The sequence below is a fragment of the Bos indicus x Bos taurus genome, chromosome 6, assembly GCF_003369695.1.
Source record: "Bos indicus x Bos taurus breed Angus x Brahman F1 hybrid chromosome 6, Bos_hybrid_MaternalHap_v2.0, whole genome shotgun sequence".
NCBI lineage: Eukaryota > Metazoa > Chordata > Mammalia > Artiodactyla > Bovidae > Bos > Bos indicus x Bos taurus.
This window is the reverse complement of record NC_040081.1, coordinates 89,969,977-89,991,502: the sequence shown is the minus strand read 5'-3', so window position 1 is coordinate 89,991,502 and position 21,526 is coordinate 89,969,977. Positions and strand designations below refer to the sequence as shown.

The 21,526-nt window shown below is 37.2% G+C and overlaps 1 protein-coding gene across 2 annotated transcripts in view; it reads left to right on the top strand.

Moving 5' to 3' along the window:
- CDKL2 (cyclin dependent kinase like 2) overlaps positions 1-21,101 on the top strand; it is a 46,053-nt gene extending 24,952 nt beyond the window's left edge. The window contains exons 7-15 of one of the 2 annotated variants that reach the window (XR_003511567.1): positions 1,942-2,030; positions 4,242-4,377; positions 5,528-5,826; positions 7,984-8,077; positions 11,320-11,443; positions 11,667-11,773; positions 17,892-17,980; positions 18,666-18,814; positions 19,000-21,101. Coding sequence is in view for 1 of the 2 variants with exons in the window: in XM_027544766.1 (XP_027400567.1) it covers positions 1,942-2,030; positions 4,242-4,377; positions 5,528-5,826; positions 7,984-8,077; positions 11,320-11,443; positions 11,667-11,773; positions 17,892-17,957 (915 nt within the window). In the remaining variant the exon portion in view is untranslated. The remainder of the gene's footprint in view (positions 1-1,941; positions 2,031-4,241; positions 4,378-5,527; positions 5,827-7,983; positions 8,078-11,319; positions 11,444-11,666; positions 11,774-17,891; positions 17,981-18,665; positions 18,815-18,999) is intronic. The other variant, XM_027544766.1, reaches the window with a different exon arrangement.
- Positions 21,102-21,526: the final 425 nt, after the last annotated feature.

Below are 21,526 nucleotides of genomic sequence, written 5' to 3'. Positions count from 1 at the left end.
CAAGTTGTTTCTAAAAGTGGACCTTTTGGAATTATTAGCTCAAAAAACCCTCATTAGTTAGGACTGTCCTGCTGCTGCTGCTGCTGCTAAGTCGCTTCAGTTGTGTCCGACTCTGTGCGACCCCATGGGTGGCAGCCCATCAGGCTCCCCCGTCCCTGGGGTTCTCCAGGCAAGAACACTGGAGTGGGTTGCCATTTCCTTCAATGCATGAAAGTGGAAAGTGAAAGTGAAGTTGCTCAAGTCATGTCCGACTCTTAGCAGCGACCCCATGGACTGCAGCCTACCAGGCTCCTCCGCCCATGGGATTTTCCAGGTAAGAGTACTGGAATGGGGTGCCATTGCCTTCTCCAAGGACTGTCCTAAAGTGTTGTTTTTTTGAGGGGTGGCCCACACCATGTGGCATGTGTGATGTTGGATCTTGGTTCCCTGACCAGGAATCAAACCCAAACTCATGCCCTCTGCTGTGAAAGCACGAAGTCTTAACCCATTGGACGACCAGGGAGGTCCCTGTCCTAAAGTGTCGATAAAATAAATATCTCTAAAAGAGCAGGGTCACATAACATTTAGCTAAGATATTTTTTGCTTTTTTACTTCTTTAAATAACTCATTTAAAAAAAGCTTAGTAAGCTTATGAATAGTTACAACAAGTTCTTAGAAAAATACATTGTTATTTTTCTACCTAATGTAACAGATCCAAATATTCTTTATTTAGACTAGCTTTATGATCTGTCTATAAAGAAATTTAAAAGGAATAAAGGTAAAATGATTGTCCAGCTTATGTCCCTTATGGTAGAATCATATGACTTTTTGAACATTTTATTATAGGAAATCTTAAACATAGAAAAGGAAGTAGAAAAAATAGTGGTGTCATGAACCCCCATAAGCTGGTCATTAGCTACAATGGTTAAAAATCTTTGGGAAGTATTTCATCTATCCTATCCACACACTTAGGAATTTTTTTTTCTCATCAGTTTTTTACTGTGTGGCCTGTGGGATCTTATTTCCTTGACTAGGAGTTGAACCTGTGCCCCATTAGTGGAACCACAGAGCCTTAAGCACTGGTCCACTAGGGAATTCCCTCAGCAACATTTTTTTGGAGTATTTTGAAGCAAATTGCAGATATTATGATATTTCACTTACAAATACCTTAATTATTTGTATAATTTTCTTGTTATTGTAAAGCTACTTATTGAGTCCCTTCTATTTTAACTAGCTGTGAGTGGCTCCACAGGGACAGAACAAGATATAATAAAATCTATATGAAAATGAAAGAATAAGATAAAATGAAATCATCTATGTCAAGTATTTAGCACAATAATAAGCACAGAGTAGTTCCCTTCCCTTCCATTCTGCAAGTACTGTAAATTTTAAAAATTCTCAAAAATTTCTTAATGTAAAATGTCTAATCAGTGCTCAAAGTTTCATTAATTTTCTCATAATTCCTTTTTATAGTTTGAATTAGGATCCACATGAAGTCTAGAGATCACAATCAGTTGATATGTCTCTTAAGACACTTAATTTACAAGCTCCTCTTCACCTCTTTGTTTTTTGTTTAAACCTTGCCATTTATCTGTTAAAGAAAACAGGTTGTTTTTCCCATAGAATTTTTCACATAGTATAGTTTAATATGTTCCTCCATGTCCCATATTTTGTATAAACTCATAGTAGAGCTAGAGCTTGATCGGAATTAGGTTGAGTTTTTGGCAAGGATACTTCATAAGAGCTTTTTGTATATTCAGAGACACTGAATGTCCGGTGGTCTTTCTTTCTGTGATACTAGCAGTCATTGGTGGTCACTGTCTAGATTTGTGCTTTATTCCTTATCACTTATTATAGATGTTTAAAATTCATTGACTCTGAAGAAGAATTTTCTATGTTTAGACATGTAAGTGTAGGCAGTTTTTCTTTGATATGAACTATATATATTCCTTGGTTTCCCAGAAATGCTTACATATTGACCCAGACAAAAGGCCCTTCTGTGCTGAGCTCCTGCACCATGATTTCTTCCATATGGATGGATTTGCTGAGAGGTACGGTACCATGTGTTGTATGTCACATCAACCTAGAGTTAAAGTAAGGTCCCCATAGCAGTACATAACAGTAACAAACAGTGTTTCTTTACCCACCTGTTCTAATAGGATCTCAAATATTTACCACCCTACCTCCATTCGCCCTTAGCAACAACACATTCCTAGGAGTGGTCCCCTGCATTCGCTAACTTAGGGCTCTTGGTTTTCACGAAACAGTCCCTTCATGCCATTCTTTCTCTCCCTGTGATGACCTCTGTCACTCAGGTCACTGATTTCTGGTCTTGCTACCAGCTGTGAGATGCTATCATCTTGGGTTCTGATGTATTTGCAAAGGTGTCATCTCCTGTTGCTGCTGAACTTACACCATACCCAGTCCTATGACACTGCTGACTCTGTGGATGTACATGGAGACGTTCATGTGCCAAACCTGTGTGTGCCAGAGTAGCTGGCATAGTCTCCTGTGCTGCTCCAGCTGCTGGCATCAGTGCAGCTGACGAAACAAAAATTAGTGAGATAAGTGGCAATGACATTGCTTTATGTTTTTGCCAATCTATTTATTATTAACTTAGTAAAAGAAAACTGGATCCTCGTATTTGCTTCCACATTCGATTTCTTATGATATGTTGTTTTGGTTGAAGTATACAGAGAAACTGTGGCCTCACATAAATATGTAGTTGGAAAATGGAAGAGAATTTTGCTAGTTGTTTTAGATCACTGTGGGTATTTTTCTTTGATTCCATACCAAAAAACTCTGATACTGTACCAAAACTGGACAGTGGTGTTTCTTAAAGGTTGCTTGTGTTGTGGAATCTGAAACCGTATCAATGAACTTCTTTTCCCATTACATGAAAATCCACTTGTCTGTCTTACACTTTGAGTAGATCTTTTACTCATGCATGCTTTTGTAGAATCATTCATTCAGTTCAGCTCAGTTCAGTCGCTCAGTCGTGTCCGACTCTTTGCGACCCCATGAATTGCAGCACGCCAGGCCTCCCTGTCCATCACCAACTCCCGGAGTTCATCCAAACTCATGTCCATCGAGTCGGTGATGCCATCCAGCCATCTCATCCTCTGTCGTCCCCTTCTCCTCCTGCCCCCAATCCCTCCCAGCATCAGAGTCTTTTCCAATGAGTCAACTCTTTGCATGAGGTGGTCAAAGTACTGGAGTTTCAGCCTTAGCATCATTCCTTCCAAAGAAATCCCAGGGCTGATCTCCTTCAGAATGGACTGGTTGGATCTCCTTGCAGTCCAAGGGACTCTCAAGAGTCTTCTCCAACACCACAATTCAAAAGCATCAATTTAGTCATTTGGAAAATACTCTTTTGCTAACTTATATAGAACTTTAGTAATGTTGACATTTCATTGGACTATATAAAAAAGTCACATTCTCATCAGAAAAACCTTTAGTATTAGGAACTGCTAAGTTGACAGTAGTGGATACAAGTTGAATGAAATTCTAATTTTTTATAAAAATGTGAATTTTATCATTAACACAAATATATTGGATTTTTCCTTGAAGTAACACACTCCTGTGTTCATTTTTTAAAAGAAAATATCTGCTGAATACCCCCAAGTCTGAGTAGTAATAATGTTTCTGTCAGTTTTTCAAGTAATAATGTTCCATGAAGAAAGTGGCTAGTTTAGCTTGTAACTCAACCAGCTACACAAGTGCTTTTCTTAAGACAACCATTGCACTTTAATTTGCAGCGGAGGTACCTTTTCAGGGGTATAGATTTAATAATGTGTGTGTGTGTGTGTGTGTGTGTGTGTGTGTGTGTATATATTTACTGTTCCATCAGGGACATTCTTAAACAAAACTGCCCCCTCTCCAACTTAAACTTAAGAATTTGTGACTAAAAGAATATAATAAAGTCTGTGTAAGGTTTGTAAAATTTTGTACCTCTGTAAAGTTTGGTGCCTCTGCTTCAGTCTTGGTAAGGTGCCTGCAGTTTACCCCCCATTGCTTTTTGTTTCATCAAATGTCAGATGGTGAAAAAGAAGTCACCTTCATAATAAGATAAGAGCTTTGATCTTATGAACCTCCTGAAAGATTTTCAGAGATCCCCAGTGGTCTGCAGAAACCTCATTTCTCATTTTGAATAACACAGTCTAGTTTAATACTCAATTCTTAAAGATAAGTATCTTGAACACCAATTTTTACTAAATTTACTGTTTCATACAGTCTTATTGACAAATGTATTTTTTATGTAGGTTTCCTCAGGAACTGCAGTTAAAAGTACAGAAAGATGTCAGAAACATTTCTTTATCTAAAAAATCTCAAATCAGAAAGAAGGAAAAGGAAAAGGATGAGTCCTTGGGTGAAGAGAGAAAAACACTTGTGGTACAGGTAAATTTCCATGTTTTAATGCATATTAAATTTTAAGTTTAATATATCCTTAAATTTGAGGGGGGTATGGGATATTGAAGATCTTAAAAGTTTCCTGAGTGGTTAACAAGTTCACTTTTAGCTTAGTTATAAAAATGTATTTTCTGTAGACATTACCTGTTTTAAAAAAAATCTTAGGATATCATGTACTGAGTGCCTACTGTACACAAATCTGTATAATAGGGCTTGTCAGGAAATCATACTCATTCAAGAACATTTAGACATGCTTGTGTACACTCATATGCAAATATATACACCATTTTTCCCCCTTAGATAATAGGAGAGAAAAATATAATTTTTAGAATTGTATATAAAGTAGAGCATTTAAAAATTGAGATTTTGGTACTCAGTTTATTTGAAATTTGCTTTTCTTGGTAAATTATCCAGAATCTGTTCTCAGTAAGATAATTCAAATCTACCACCAACTCACTCACATTTTCTCAAATGAACCCAAAGAAGAAAGAGGACTCAATTTTGTGTTCCCTGACTCTAAATACATGAGAACAAAAGTCAGCATGCTTGAGTCCTCTTTCATTGCTTTCCACTGAACTGTAATTTGATATGTGTATACCTGCTTATGTGTATATATAATTTTTTTTAAAGTAATTTATTTTTGACTGCGCTAGTCTTCTTTGCTGCGTGTGGGCTGTCTCTAGTTGCAGTGTGTGGGCTTCTCACTGCAGCGGCTTCTCTTACTGTGGAGCATGGACTCTAGGGCACGAGCTCAGCAGTTGCAGTACTCGGGCTTCAGCAGTTGTGGCTCACAGCCTTAATTACCCCTTGGCAAGTAGAATCTTCCTGAATCAGGGACTGAACCTGTGTCTCCTGCATTGGCAGGCAGATTCTTAACCACTGGACCACAAGGGAAGTTCTATGTATACATCATTAAATCTGATATATATATGTCAGAGCTCGTGTGAGTTGCATTTTCATTTGAAATAGGTGTCTGAGAATCCCAGGTTTAGTTTTAGTTCCATAGGTAGAATAAGAAAAAACTGGAGCACAAGAAGGTGTTGTCTCTGGAATTCTGCTTTTGTTGACAAGTACTTCATAGGAAAAGGTGATTTTTCCTTCTCCTCAGATCATCAATGTTGTTAATATTTTATAACAGGATACCAATGCTGATCCCCAAACTAAGGATTCTAAAGTATTTAAAATAAAAGGATCAAAAACAGATGGAGAAAAAGTGGAAAAAGCGAGTCGAGCTTCAAATGCCAGCTGTCTCAATGACAATGGGATGAGCCCTGTCAAAATAGTGCCTTCAACAAGCCTCCGAGATTGCAGCAATGGCAGCGTGGACCAAACAAGAAATCCAGGCATGGCAATTCCCCCACTCACACACAATCTTTCTGCAACAGCTCCCACTATTACTTCTGGAATGGGAACTATCTCAGGAATTCAGAGTTACAGGTATGAATTAGGAAAATAAGAACAAAATGTTCTTACATATTTACAAGCTGCAAATATTTATCAGTCCAACGACCTGCATTATTACTTTCAGACTTCTGGATACTCTTCATTCTTTTTTTTAAATTATTTGTTTATTTGGCTGTGTCAGGTCTTGCAAAACACAGGATCTTTTGTTGCAGTGCACAGACTCTCTAGTTGTGTCACACCAGCTTTAGAGGGCACAGCTCAGGAGTTGAGGTGCACAGGCTTAGTTGCTCTGTAGTATGTGGGATCTTAGTTCCCTGACTAGGAATTGAACCTACGTCCCCTGAAATGCAAGGCACATTCTTAACCACTAGACCACCAGGGAAGTCCCTGCTATTGCTTCTTGTCAGGTTGCTGTTTCAAAAGACTTCTTGGCCAGTGTGATGAAAATTATTAGCATTTGATCAAAAAATTTACCGAGTCCTAAGAAAATAGAGTTGTATTATTTAAGGTGAAGAGACTCTATAGCTATTTAGTTTAATAACACAAAAAGAGGTTGTCATAATAAAAGAAATAATTGGTTTTGCATGTCTGCTGTTGCATGGTGTGGCTGTGGGCATTTAGTAGTCAGTTCAGTCCCTCAGTCATGTCTGACTCTTTGCGACCCCATGGACTACAGCATGCCAGGCCTCCCTGTCCATCACCAACTCCCAGAATTTACTCAAACTCATGTCCATTGAGTCAGTGATGCCATCCAACCATCTCATCCTCTGTCGTCCTCTTCTCATCTTGAATCTTTCCTAGCATCAGGGTCTTTTCAAATGAGTCAGCTCTTTGCATCAGGTGGCCAAAGTATTGGAGTGTCAGCTTCAACATCAGTCCTTCCAGTGAACACTCAGGACTGATCTCCTTTAGGATGGACTGGTTGGATCTCCTTGCAGTCCAAGGGACTCTCAAGTCTTCTCCAACACCACAGTTCAAAATTATCAATTCTTCAGTGCTCAGCTTTCTTTATAGTCCAACTCTCACATCCAAACATGACTACTGGAAAAACCATAACCTTGACTAGATGGGCTTTTGTTGGCAAAGTAACGTCTCTGCTTTTTAATATGCTGTCTAGGTTGGTCATAATTTTCCTTCCAAGGAGTAAGCGTCTTTCATTTTCATGGCTGCAGTCATCATCTGCAGGGATTTGGGAGCCCCCCAAAATAAAGTCAGCCACTATTTCCACTGTTTCCCCATCTATTTGCCATGAAGTGATGGGAACACATGCCATGATCTTAGTTTTTTGAATGTTGAGCTTTAAGCTAACTTTTTCACTCTCCTCTTTCACTTTTGTCAAGAGGCTCTTTAGTTCTTCTTCACTTTCTGCCATCAGGGTGGTGTCATCTGCATATCTGAGGTTATTGATATTTCTCCCAGCAATCTTGATTCCAGCTTTTGCTTTATCCAGCCCAGCATTTCTCATGATGTACTCTGCATATAAGTTAAATAAGCAGGGTGACAGTATACAGCCTTGACGTACTCCTTTTCCTATTTGGAACCAGCCTGTCATTCCATGTCCAGTTCTAACTGTTGCTTCCTGACCTGCATACAGATTTCTCAAGACGCTGGTCAGGTGGTCTGGTATTCCCATCTCTTTCAGAATTTTCCACAGTTTAATGTGATCCATACAGTCAAAGGCTTTGACATAGTCAATAAAGCAGAAGTAGATGTTTTTTCTGGAACTCTCTTGCTTTTTCGATGATCCAGCGGATATTGGCCATTTGATCTCTGGTTCCTCTGTCCTTCTAAATCCAGCTTGAACATCTAGAAGTTCACGGTTCACGTATTGTTGAAGCCTGGCTTGGAGTATTACTTTACTAGTGTGTGAGATGAGTGCAATTATGCAGTAGTTTGAGCATTCTTTGGCATTGCCTTTCTCAGGGATTGGAATGAAAAGAATAGGCAGTAAATTCTGATTAAACTGCATGTCACTGGGTGGTAAGTTTTTGTTCAGTCACTAAGTCATGTTCAACTCTCTGCGACCCCAGGACTGCAGCACACCAGGCTTCCCTGTCCTTTACTATCTCCTGGAGCTTGCTCAAATTCATGTCTGTTCATGTCACTTGGTGTTGGGTCATTTAATTTTGTGCTTGAAAAAAATAATTACTACTGCTTCTAATGTAAATTTTTTTGTTGTTTTTGTTACAGAGTGGATGAGAAAACCAAGAAGTATTGTATTCCATTTGTTAAACCAAATAAACATTCTCCACCAGGAGCTTATAATATTAATGTGACCACATTGGTAAGTGAACTGTTCTCAGTGGTAGAAGAGCAAGCATTAGTCATTTCTATGTTTTATTAATATTAAACATGATAGTGAAGAACTGAGAGTTTTGTTGGGAGATACATCATAATGTAGAAACTTAACTATATATATATCATCCCAGACCATCAAAGTCAAGTTTAAGTTTTATAAATCTAGAAATTTAAATGTAAGATGTTATTATTATACAGAATGGATAAGCAACAGTGTCCTACTGTATAGCACAGAAACTGTATTTAATATCCTAAGATAAACCATAATGGAAAGGAATATAAAAAAGAATGTATATATAACTGAATCATTTTCCTATACAGCAGAAATTAACACAACATTGTAAATCAACTATACTTTAGTCAAAAAGATGTTATTGTTAAAATGACCTGCTTTAATTTTTTTCAGTAATCATAAATTTTCTTAACCTAATGTTTGGTGATCAGTACTTTTATAGAGTAGATTTGAAAAGGTAAATTATCTTATCTCACCCAGATCAGATTTCTGGTAGAAATATTCTATTTATTCACTTAACATATTTATTATCCATTAAGCAGAAAACACTGGAGAAGAATAAGTTAATCTTTTTTTTCAAGGAGCTTGTGGTCTAGTAGAGAATAAACAAATTAAAACATAGTGTCAGATTGTAGTAGTAGAATCATGTCAAGGTTCAGAGGTCTTCTGAAGGTTGAGAGGAATATTATCAGGCCAGAAGTCTTCTTTTAAAAGTTAAGTTGAATCATCATTGCTCTTCCACTCAAAACCCTCCATTGGCTTCTTATCTCTGAGAAAAAACAAAGTGCTTTCAGGGCCTTTTGGTCCCTGAGTGATTTACCCTCGCCATCCCTCCATCCCACTCCTGGCTACTCTCATTTTTGATCACTGCAGTCCATCCAGCTTGATGGCTCGGTGGTTAAGAATCTACTTGCCAATGCAGGAGACACAGGTTCAGTCCCTGGGTTGGGAAGATCCCTGGGAGTAAGAAATGGTAACCCAGGGGGCTCATGGGCTTGCAAAAAAGTCAGCCATGACTTAGCAACTAAACAAGTCCAATCACATTGATTTCCTCGCTATTCCTAGAACGTGGCTAGACATGCTCCCACAGTTGGGTTTTTGCACTTGCTGTTTCCTCCCTTTTAGAGTATCCTTACCCCAGATAATCCAAAGACTTTGCTTTCTCTCTTTCTTGACTTTCATGAAATCTTACTGTGAAGTCTTCTCAAATGTTTTAACTCATTTTGTCTCCTATTACTTTCTCCCCTCCCCTTGTTTAATTCCCCACCCCTAATTGCCTTACCTGACATCCTCTGTATTCTCTTATTTATGTAATGTCTTTCCCCGCTACCCCTTTCCCTGAATGGAAACTTCCCAGGAGGAATTTGTGCTTTCTTTGTTTTCATCACTGTTCTGCCCCACACCTTGAATAGTGTCACATGCATTTAAACTGCTTAAGAAATGTGGTGAATGGATTCTTCTGCCAGGAACAGGGAGGTATGGATGTATATTTCCAAAGGAGTATTTTTCTCATGATTTTCCCTTCTCTACCTCTCATCATCCTCAGAGCTGAAAAGTATACCCTTCTTTTCCTATCTCTCATGATTGAGACATTGCATTTATTTTTCTTTTAACTATTCTTAGCCTATAATTTCTGTATCCATAGTACTTTCCTTTTTTTTTTTTTGCTATACTCTGCTCATTTATTTATGGATTTTTTTGTGTGTTTTACATTCCTGATCTCCTTTGGAAGACTATTTTAATCAGCAAGGCTTCTCAAAGTAGCTGGCTCAACACCGTTTTGCTGCCATTGATATCAGGCTTCTTTCAGGCATTACATAATCAATGCTGGCTGATAATTTTAGATCTCATTTCTGTTTATCTTCCTTTGGAACAGGGACTCAAGAAAGGAGGTAAAGATTAGTGGGGAGAAGACCCATGGGGTCTTTTCTTAATGAAAATTAACAGAGGCAGAACTAAGCATACACTTTCTTCAACTTCTAGGTTGAATATCAATACCCTTCTCCCATGCTTTGTACCCTGATTCTGAGATGTAGATAAGTATATTATTATAAACATCTCTTATGTATTTTAACTTGTCACTTTTTGAATATACAAATCTAGTAGTTTATACTCATTATTTTATTGTTTTTTACTTGTGGATAGTTTTTTTTTAAACTAATTATTTTATTTTATAGTTGATTTGAAACTTGAGGCTTAGCACTAATTATATTAAAAGAGTAAATAGAAACATCCAAAATAAAGAAACTCAAAAGTTCACTACAGGACTTCTGAAGACTTTCTGGGAGGCAGAGTAGTTCACAGAATATTAAACTCAAGACATCTGGACCCTCAGGGGCTTAACACTGTCATTATAGTCTTTGTGTGTATATTTCACTGTTTATACATGTATGTGTATATACATGGACATACATATGATTTCATCATCTATATGTAGTTTTTTCCTTTTAGCAAATCATATAATATCTCTGTGTATCATCTGTTTTGAAAATGTGGAAAAGATTGTAGAGTTTCTGTGTTTCTTAAAGGAAACAGATTGGGAAATGTCAAACTCACAAAGGTGCAGAATTGAAGTGCTACTGCTGTTCTTTATTATTTTTCCAGACTTTATAAAATATGAAGTAATAGTACTAAGAAAGATTAGGAAAATAATTTGAATAATAATTTTATCCTTTATACCTTAATAAAATGCATTTCTAGGAAGATAGTATCATTTGCTAATGCTGAGGAAGGAGACAAGGACAAATGTAAAAAAATGAGTAACAAGATTACCATTGGGAAAGTGAAAAGTGTGCTAGGCGATGTGATCTGTAACAAGATGAACTATTCACAATTCAGGTGTCAGTAACAACTATTTGCATAGAAGTCCAGCAAGTGTCATAAGGCCTGACCTTGCTGGCCTGAAAGGACACTGATGCCCATCTTTTAACCTTGTGACGCTTGCCAGTTGGTGGAGGGAGAAGGAGAAACTCAGCAACCAAGCACCCCACTTGTTAGCAATTTTAGTAAATTTAATAGGAAGAGATTTGAAATAACTGGGTGAAGTTGTTTCATTTGTTATTAGTGTTCCTCAAACTTTATATTATTCCAGCTTTTGTATATTATTCCAGCTTTTGAATTCCATAAATTTTAAGATATGAATATAATAGTTATGAAAAGGGGACAAGCTTACCTGGAAGCTAATTCATTTGTGTTAACCATTCTGATGATATTAGGTTGCTAGTGAAAAGAGCCTACTTCAGGCAAATAAGAAAAGAAGGGAATACTCAAAGACAGATGTCCGTTTGCCTGAACTAAATTATAATCATCTCCCTGAACTAAAAGCCCTGGAAGGCATCGGTATGTTTATAATGCTTTTCCTATTTTAGCCCTTTTGTATACGTTATTTAAAATGTATGTTAAGTAAACTAACAATATTAAAAATGTTTAGTAACTTTACATCTTTAAGTATGTGAAAATGTAGACTTATGTACAATAACTACAGACTGAAGGACAGATATAGAATGTGAAAAACAAACAAAAACGTCTCATTTTCTCACTGTTTATGGTTATTTTTGTCTAGCTCGGAATTCCAGGCTAATAAAGAAAGAGAACAAAAATCTTTCAGAATCTCGAATTCCGTCTCTGGCCACAATTGACTTGCACACTCCCAGTATCGCATTACAGCAGGTAAAGAAATACTGTCTGTAGGTTTCATGGAACTTGGGTTTGTCTCATACTTTCTTTTGGGCTTCCTGGGTGGCTCAGCAGTAAAGAATCTGCCTACAATGCAGAAACTGCAGGAGACGTGGGTTCGATCCCTGGGTGGGGAAGATCCCCTGGAGGAGGGAATGGCAACCCACTCAATATTCTTGCCTGGGGAATCCTGTGGACAGAGGAACCTGGTGGGCAACAGCCCTTAGGGTTGCAAAGAGTCAGACACAACTGAAGTGACTTAGGACGCACACATACTTCCTTTTAAAGTGTCATATGGAGAGTTTGCTTTTATTGATTGGGTAGGTTTATTAGTGGTATCTCACCCCACTCCAGTACTCTTGCCTGGAGGATCCCATGGATGGAGGAGCCTGGTGGGCTGCGGTCCATGGGGTCTCTGGGAGTCGGGCATGACTGAGCAACTTCACTTTCACTTTTCACTTTCCTGCACTGGAGAAGGAAATGGCAACCCACTCCAGTGTTCTTGCCTGGAGAATCCCAGGGACGGGGAGCCTGGTGGGCTGCCGTCTATGGGGTCGCACAGAGTCGGACACGACTGAAGTGACTTAGCAGCAGCAGCAGCATAAAATTTGCATGTTAAATTTTATTTTATGATTCATTGCATTAAGCACCCTTATTACATATATATTTACATAAACATTTCCCAGCTTACAGTGATCAGTTTTTTATAGGTTAAAAAATTGTGTGTGTGTGTGTGTATTTAGCCTAGCTGTGGCTTTAATATACCTATTCTTTATTTTAGGTTATGGCATTTCACTGCAATAATACCAAAATTATTAATATTACCCATCTTTCAAAGAGTTAAACTCTGGAATTGTTTTTATCCTCTTAAAATGTATTGTTTATTTGACACTTTTCCCTAGGGCAATCTGCTCCATCCATGCTAGAGATTTTCTTTTTAAATTTATTTATTTTTAATTGAAGGATAATTGCTTTACAGTATTGTGTGGGTTTCTGCCATACATCAACATGAATCAGCCATAGGTACACGTATGTCCCCTCCCTCTTGAACCTCCCTACCACTTCCCACCCCATCCCACCCCTCTAGGTTCATGCTAGAGATTTTCTATTCCATATAGTCTTTTTCTATAATTTCTCGTATCTCTCCAGAATATTTATGTTTCTGTTCCTTTCATATCAACAACAGTCATATCCCTAAGAAAACTGGCCAACTTTTTAATCTCTTGGGCCATCCATAACTAACAACAAACTTGAGACATGCATCACTGAATTTTTCCCTTTACTTCTTTTTTCCCCCCACTTTTATTCCTCAAACAAGTTTTCACTTCTGCTTGATGCAACTTTTATTTTGGAATTCCCCATCCCGATTGTTTAAGTATCTCCATTTCATAAACAGCCCCTGTACGTACCCTCTTCCTCTATGTGGGTACTTTTTCCTACTGTTACTCCTGAAATAATTTGTACAACTCTGCAAACAAGGGGAATGCTGTTGCTGAGGATAACAAATTACAGAGGCAGTTACCGAGTGATTCTGAGAAAAATATTTATAGACAGCTGTTGCTTTTTGCCTTATCCCTTGCCAGCCATTTCGGGAGCAACATCATTAAAGCTAAACAAATTCCTATTGTGTGAAGATGAAGCATGGCCACAGATTTTATTTTAGGAACTACAGTGTTGCGGGAAATTCCTTGTGTACGTCTAAACTTAAATGTAAAGCAGATTTTAAAGGCAAAAATTCCCACTTGCTCTTTGTGAGCACATTATTGTTCAAAGCACTTTTTGGGTCAACATAGCTCAATCTACAGAGAAGGCAATGGCACCCCACTCCAGTACTCTTGCCTGGAAAATCCCACGGACAGAGGAGCCTGGTAGGCTGCAGTCCATGGGGTCGCGAAGAGTCGGTACATGACTGAGCGACTTCACTTTGACTTTTCACTTTCATGCGTTGGAAAAGAAAATGGCAACCCACTCCAGTGTTCTTGCCTGGAGAATCCCAGGGATGGGGGAGCCTGGTGGGTTGCCGTCTCTGGGGTCGCACAGAGTCGGACACGACTGAAGCGACTTAGCAGCAGCAGCAACAGCAGCTCAATCTAGTTGCATGCAATGGAAGAAAAGCTTTGGCTGCCTTCCCCCTTCTTCAATATTTTCTTTCTCATTCTAAACTAATCGTTTTATATCTGAAAACTGGTTCTGCATTTTTCCTCTCAAGTTATTTGTTCAGTTTCCATTTGTATTTAAAATACAATGAAAGAGAAAGTAGGTGTATTGAAAAAGCACAGATTAACACCAAAATAACATGAATTTGTGTGTGGAAAATCTGGGTGGAAAGAGACGTAACTGGAGACTGAAAGCCAAGGGCCTGCCTTCTGAGGCTGTGACCTGCCTTGCACCCTTACTTTCTGGTATTCATCAATGCACTGAACTACATAACATTTTCACATTTATAAAAGTCTATTATATACCTTCTGGAACAATCTGTAAGATAGATTTTGTAAGTGAAATATTGCTTAATCCATGGAATATGTCTCCACTCCTCACTCCACCCCATGCTTACACATTTTATATTTACAGACATAACTTCAAATATTTTCCTCTAAGCACTGTTTGCTTCATCCCACAAATTTCCATATGTTATATTTTCTTTATCATTCTGGTCAAACATTTAAAAAATTTCCCTTGTAATTTTTTCTTTAACCCAATAATTTTTTAGGAATGTGTTGTTTAACAGACACTTGGTTATTCTTTAGATACTTTATTATTAATTTATAATTTTAACTTCATGTGATCAGAGAATATACTCTGTATGATTTCGATTTTTTTAGATGCATGGAGATGTGTTTTATGGCCCAGCACATGGTCTGTCTTGGTGAATAAACCTTATTCTCTTAAAAATAATGTATATAATTAGTTGTTGGATGTAGTGTTTTATAAATGTGAAATTCGATTAAGGTTGATAATGTTCAAACGTTGTATATTCTTGATGATTTTTTTGTTTAGTTCCATCAGTTCCTGAAAGATCTTGATAGATCTTTCACTATGATTGTGGCATTGTCTATTTTTCTGTTTATTTTTGCTTCAGGTATTTTAAAAAATCTGTTTTATTAGGTACAGACACATTTATACTTGTTTTGTCTTTCTGATACATTGTCTCTTTTATCATTTTGAAGTCTCTCACTTTATCTCTCTTGGTGCTCTGTGCCTCAAAGTCTATTTTATCTGAGATTAAAATAGTCACTGCAGCGTGCGTACGTGCTAAGTCACTTCAGTCATGTCTGACTCTCTGCAATCCTGTGGACTGTAGCCCACCAGGCTCTTCTGTCCATGGAATTCTCCAGGCAAGAATCCTGGAGTGGGCTGCTATGCCCTCCTCCAGGGGATTGCCCTGACCCAGGGCTCAAACCCACGTCTCATATCTGCTGCACTGGCAGGTGGATTCTTTACCACTAGTGCCCCCTGGGAAGCCTTCACTCCAGTGTACTTACAGTTATTTGTCTTCATAGTGTGTCTTTCTATCAATACTTTCATTTACTTTCAGCTTATCTGGTTTTTATGTTTTAAGTGTTTCTTTTGCCAACAGCAGATAAATTAGGATCTTCCCTTTGTATCCATTTTGTCAATTCTGATTCTTTTAATTGGAACGTCTGTTTATTTTCTGTTTCTTCTAACAAGTTACTACCAATTTAAAACAATCTCCATTTGTTCAGCTTCACAGTTTCCATAGGTTGGAAGTCAAGGTACAGCTGCTGGTCTCCTTAAGAGTCTCATAGGCTGAAATTAAGATATCAGCAGGGCTGCGTTTCTCTCTGGAGGCTCTAGAGGGGGAATCTGTTTCCAGGCTCATTCAAGTAGTTGGCAGCATCTAGTTCCATGTGGTTGTGGGACTCATGTCCCGTTTCCTTTCTGACTGACACCTTGGGGGTTGTTCTTGGCTTCTAGAGGCCATTCACATGGCTCATGGCCTAATTCCACAGGCCTCAAAGCCAGCAACTGTGGTTGAAACTTTCTTACTCCTTTGACTCACTCTTAACTCATCTGCCTCACCTCTCTGACATTCTTCCGCTTTTAAGGGCACATGTGATTCCTTGGGCCCACTGGGATAATCTCTCTGAGGGTCAGCTGAATTGCTAAATTAATTTCATGTTCATTAATTTCATGTTCTTTAATTTCATGTTCATTAATTTCAAAGTTCTTTCACAGAAGTAGCTAAGTGAGTTCGATTGACTAACCAGGTACAGATATCTTAGGGGAATATCTTTAGAATCCTTCCTACCACTGAATATTTAGGCCAATTAACATTAATGTGATTATTCAAGTGTTTGGATCTAGCACTATTTTTTTATTAGTTATTTTTGTTCCTCTGTTTTCCCTTTCCAGTCTTATTTTGTATTTAGGTATTTTTAGTACTGGTTCTTTGGTGATAATCTCTGCATTATTTTTTTAATGAATTCTCTAAGGATTACAGTGTATACAACTAATTTTTTCATAGTCTACTTAGAATAAGTATTGTATCACTTATAAAATGTAGAATCTTTCAAAACCTATATCTCTTCTGCACACCTGAACTTTATGTTAGAGTTATGTATTTTATTCACATACATAGAAAGCCTCACTACACTATATTATCTTTTTGCTAAAATAATCATAAGTATTTTATTTTATTTTATTTTTTAACTTTACAATATTGTATTGGTTTTGCCATATATCGAAATGAATCCGCCACAGGTATACATGTGTTCCCCATCCTGAACCCTCCTCCCTCCTCCCTCCCCATACCATCCCTCTGGGTCATCCCATTGCACCAGCCCCAAGCATCCAGTATTGTGCATTGAACCTGGACTGGCGACTCGTTTCATATGTGATATTATACATATTTCAATGCCATTCTCCCAAATCATCCCACCCTCTCCCTCTCCCACAGAGTCCAAAAGACTGTTCTATAAATAATCTATAAATAATAATAAGTATTTTAAGCAGTTTATGCAAAGAAAGTAGTTTTCTATGTTTACCTAGCTACTGACTTTTAATGTTGTTCTTCCTTCTTTCATAAAGATTACAGTTTTAATTTCTGATATTATTTTCCTTCTGTCTGGAAAACCTCCTGTAATGATTTTTACTGAGCAGGTATGATAATGACAAACTCTTACTTTTCTTTCATTTGGGAATCACATTATTATTTTGCCTTCTTTCCTGAAATATATTTTCACTGGATATAGAGCACGAGTTGGTAGATTTTTAAAAAAGAATTTTTTTCTCTCAGTGCTATAAAGATAATTATTTCTCTGTCTTCTAGTCACTACAGTTTCTGGTGGAAAATTATCAGGTATTTGAATTGTTCCTCTGTATGAAGTGTTTCATTTTTCTCTAGCTGCTTTCACTATCTAATCTTTGTCTTTTGTGTTCATTAGCTTGACTATCTTATGTTTGGGCATAGTTCTCTTTGAGTGTATCCTTCTGAAATTTGCTGAGCTTCTTGAATCTGCAAACTGATCTCTGTTACCAAATTTGGCAAGTTTTGGTCATTATTTCTTCAAATATTTTTTCCTGCCATATCTTTCTTTTCTCTTTATGAAATTCCAGTGACTTATATGGTAGACCTTTGGGTAGGTTTTTTTTTTTTTTTTTTTACAGGTTCCTGAGGCTTTTCACCTTCTTCAATCTTTTTTTCTGTTTTTCAGATTGAGTAATTTCTACTGATCTATCTTGCACTTCCTCACTACTCTGATAGCAGGGCTTGCCCTTTGGGCAAAGTCACAGTGGTGAAAAACAAACAAAACTGGAAACTTACTCCCACACGAAGGGTTGTATCTCCAAGTTTTGACTCTTGTCCTTCATCCTCAGTTGTTTTTTTTGTATTTTTTTCAAATGGTTTTGATTTGTTTATTTTGTTGATAGGTAGTAAACATGGGTTACAGCAGGTTTACATTGCCCTGGCACATCAGAAGTATCATTTAGCATATATATCAACAACGAGGTCAGAGAGTAAGATGAAGCCCTTACTTCATCTTTTTCTGTATAAGCAGCTTGAGCTATACATATGAATAGTTAACCCTTTGGGGGAAGTAGGACTTTGGCAATTACTGAGAATCTATTATGCTCAATTATTAACTTCCAGGTATCAAAATCTCCCCTGTCAGATGATTCAGAGGCTGATTTGCCTCCCGTGGAACACCAGCACTGAGTGGCCTGTCGATTCTGAACTGGGTAGGTCTGATTTCTCACACTTGGAGCTGTGTTACCCTTCATGGGAAATGTTTTGTGTTAATAGCTTGCTAAAGTTACAGATTCCCAGCCAAAATATTCTTCCATGTTTGGCTCTGTGGGAACTCCTGATAGACAAAGAATTGTACCACTTAAAAAAATAGAAGTAACATTTGTCTCTGGGATGAAATCCTTTTTCATAGAGTTTACATCTCTTGCTTTTAAACTAATCTGCTGTATTTTATTGGATACAGTAATGTGAATTTAGGGTGAGAAATGTTCCAGGAGGATACGGACTTATCTCTCTTATCAGTCATATGCCCTTTGGGCTTGTAAAACAAGAAAGAGCAAATGATTGCTAGATAATCCTTTTCCTAATAAAGAGGTATCAGCACTAAACCCAGTGATTGCTTTCCTTTTAAATAGAACTTTTTAATGCTAAAACTTCTCCCCCCCGAAATCAGACCTTTTGGGGGTGATACTTTTCTATGTGAGCTCACACACGTCATTCAAAATTGAGTATCCCATTAACTCTGTGAAATGTATTGGTAATAAAATCCCACATTCTCATAACTGTGTTGTTAGAATTAATCTTTCAACCTCCACAAAGTATTTTGAATGTCTGTGACACCAAATGTGAATTTACTGTGACGTGAACAAATTTTAAATTTTAATTTCTCATTTTTAGAGGTCCTTTCCAAGGCCCTAGTGGAAGTCATTACAATGCATTCATTATACATACTGTGTAAACTTCAAGCTCTCTTAAAACCTGGATCTGTTTTGTCAAAATTAGTCATTATTTATATAAAAGTGGATGTGCTACACATGATAGTTTTGGTGAGTAATTATCCTGAAGACTGTCTTTAAAATCTTGTTTTTGATACTCATGATTTTCTTAAACCACGTAATACCTACCAAGACTATCAATATATACAGGGTAAGAAGGCAAGAGAGGTAGAAATCAATTTCTAGCAGGAATTTATATGAACTATTGGGTGGCATATATCCCCCTTTGCTTTTAGATGCTGCTATGGTACCTGAGAGAACATTCTTGTGCAACAGAATTCTAGGAGCAGAGATTCATGGCTTTGAGCATTGACTTCTGAACTGCCTGCATTTTCTAAGAAAAGCCTTACAGCAGAAGAAAAGACATCATCCATGTGTTTCACAGGAAGATTGAATAACTGTTATCCCCTCACATTTCAAGTCCGTTGATGCTATTTCAAGATGTATCAAATGAAAGCATAGTGATAGGGTTCTTGTTATATGAATGTGTATTTACTATTAGTAGATTGTGTATTTAAAGTGAGTAAAAATAAAAGAGAAGCATTTAAAAGGTTTTGTTGTTTATGCATTGAATCTTGTTTGCTATCTATATAAATGTGTACATTTATTTGGAAGTGAGTTCAGTGGAGGTAGATGATCAAAACTAGGATCAATTGAAGAAAATGAAAAAAAAAAAAAAAAGATAAAAAAGATTTTGTTTCCTTTACCCAAACTTAATTATAAAACAAATTTAAAAATCTTGCTTGTTTCTATGCTTTAAGGAGAAAAGTAACTACTCTCTATGGATAGAAGTGTATCTTTGGTTTCTGTGATTATTGTTAATGTTTGATCAGTGTTATTATGGGAATTTTGGCCTCTGCTGATCTTCTAAGAACCACACTAAAGCAAATTTTGCAAAGAAACCATTATTTCTAATAACTTAGTGTGATTCTGGCATTGGACAGTCCTCTGTTTTGTAAGATTCTAGTGCTAATGTTCCTGTGTGTAGGAATGTGATTGAAATGAATGGTGAAGAAGAATTTCGTTAAGTTTATCTTGGAGCTGAGTACTGTGCTTCTCATTTGAAAAAAAACAGAGGTAACCATACAGAGTTTCAGGACTGAAACTTCGTTATACCAGTTGACTCAGGCTGATTACTCTTATCTGGCTCAGTGTCTATGAAACTCCCCAGTTGGAAATGCTTTAGGGAGGGAATGTCGACTGTGAGGACTTCTCTCTTGTCCCACTGATAGTTTGAAGGTGACATTAGACAGAACCTAGAGATGTTCCTCTCTCCTTGTTTCCTCAAATACTTAGGCCTTCCCCAAAACTTTTTATCAAGGTGCAAAATCATTTACCATCAGCGCATACATCTTTTCTAGTGCTCTGGTCCAAACTTTTAGGTGGTAATGTTAAACCAGTTGGACTGCAGGTTTTTGGTTTCTGGGTTGTAAGTCATGCTCTGCATTTAGAGAATGGTTTTTAAGGGGACCAGAATTTGTGTGGACACTTTTTTTTTGCCTTAACCTATTAACAACATATTGTTTTTTTCCAAAAGGCATTGGCTAGAATGCCTCCCAAATTTAACTAGCACTTTTCTCTATTACTCTAAAGAGCTTAATATTGAAATTCTGACCTTAGACACTTGGGCTTCAAAAGAATAGGACATTTCAGAGGAGGCAAAATAAGAGGCTCCAATGTGGAGTCTATTGGTAGTTCAGCTAAAATTTGGTCTTGATTCTGAGGTTCTATCTTTAACCTCTGATCAAGTATTTGACTAGATTGTTATGGCTAACATGCTGAAGAAAATTTGTGTATAAGTACATTAAAATATTATTTTATTTTTACTTTTAAAAATATTGCCAAGAGACTCTACAGCATGGAAAGCAGATGATACTTAAAAAGCCAAGTGTTTCGCTAGTTTATTTCTATGTTATTTTAATTTATAGATCAGTGTGAAAATATCATCTCAGTGTCTAAGGATCTAAGATCAATAACCTTCTCATTTCTATATTTGCTTTTGGGCATTTTTTTGTTTATTAAAACATATTGTGAACTTCAGAGTTAAGGAACTAAAAATGATTTACTGTAAGTCCAGGTTGAGACTTGAGGATCTTATCTGGTTAGAACTTGCAGAACTACTTGAAAAAGAAGATTTTGCAAATTGGGGCCATAGATACTGAACCAAAATAATCCCTCTTTTCAGTTTGAGGTTACTTTTAACTTTTTCTCACCTACAAGGATATGATTAAGCCACTTACTAATAGAAAATATATGTATGTACTGGTGGGGGAAATGGGCTTGCTGTGTGTATGTATGTTTTAAAATTAATAAATATTATATCTTACTGAGCTCCATATATGGTTTTTGCTTGATTTTTATTTGCGACCATGAATAATGCATGCAGCACTGTATAGTTTTAACAGATAAGTTTGAAATAATCCATTAATTTTCTTTTCAAAATTTAGGAAATGGATAGCAAGTTAATTTTCTTGTACAGCCAGTGATACAAGCAGCCTGGCCCTGTCTTGTCCTTTACTTGTCTTGTAAAGACGACCTGGTAAAAACTGTGACAAACTCAATCTTAGAAGCTGGTTCTCTTGATTGAGAATACCTTGCTTGGTAAGAGAGAATGCCTTGCTTGGTTAGGATAGCTAACATCCTATAGAAATGGGGACACAGAAGATGTGTTTTCTCTTGTGACTCTCATCATTGGTTCCTTCACTTTAGTTTTGCTACAAGGCTGAATCTATAGTAAATTGTGTGTTACACTAGGTGGGAAAA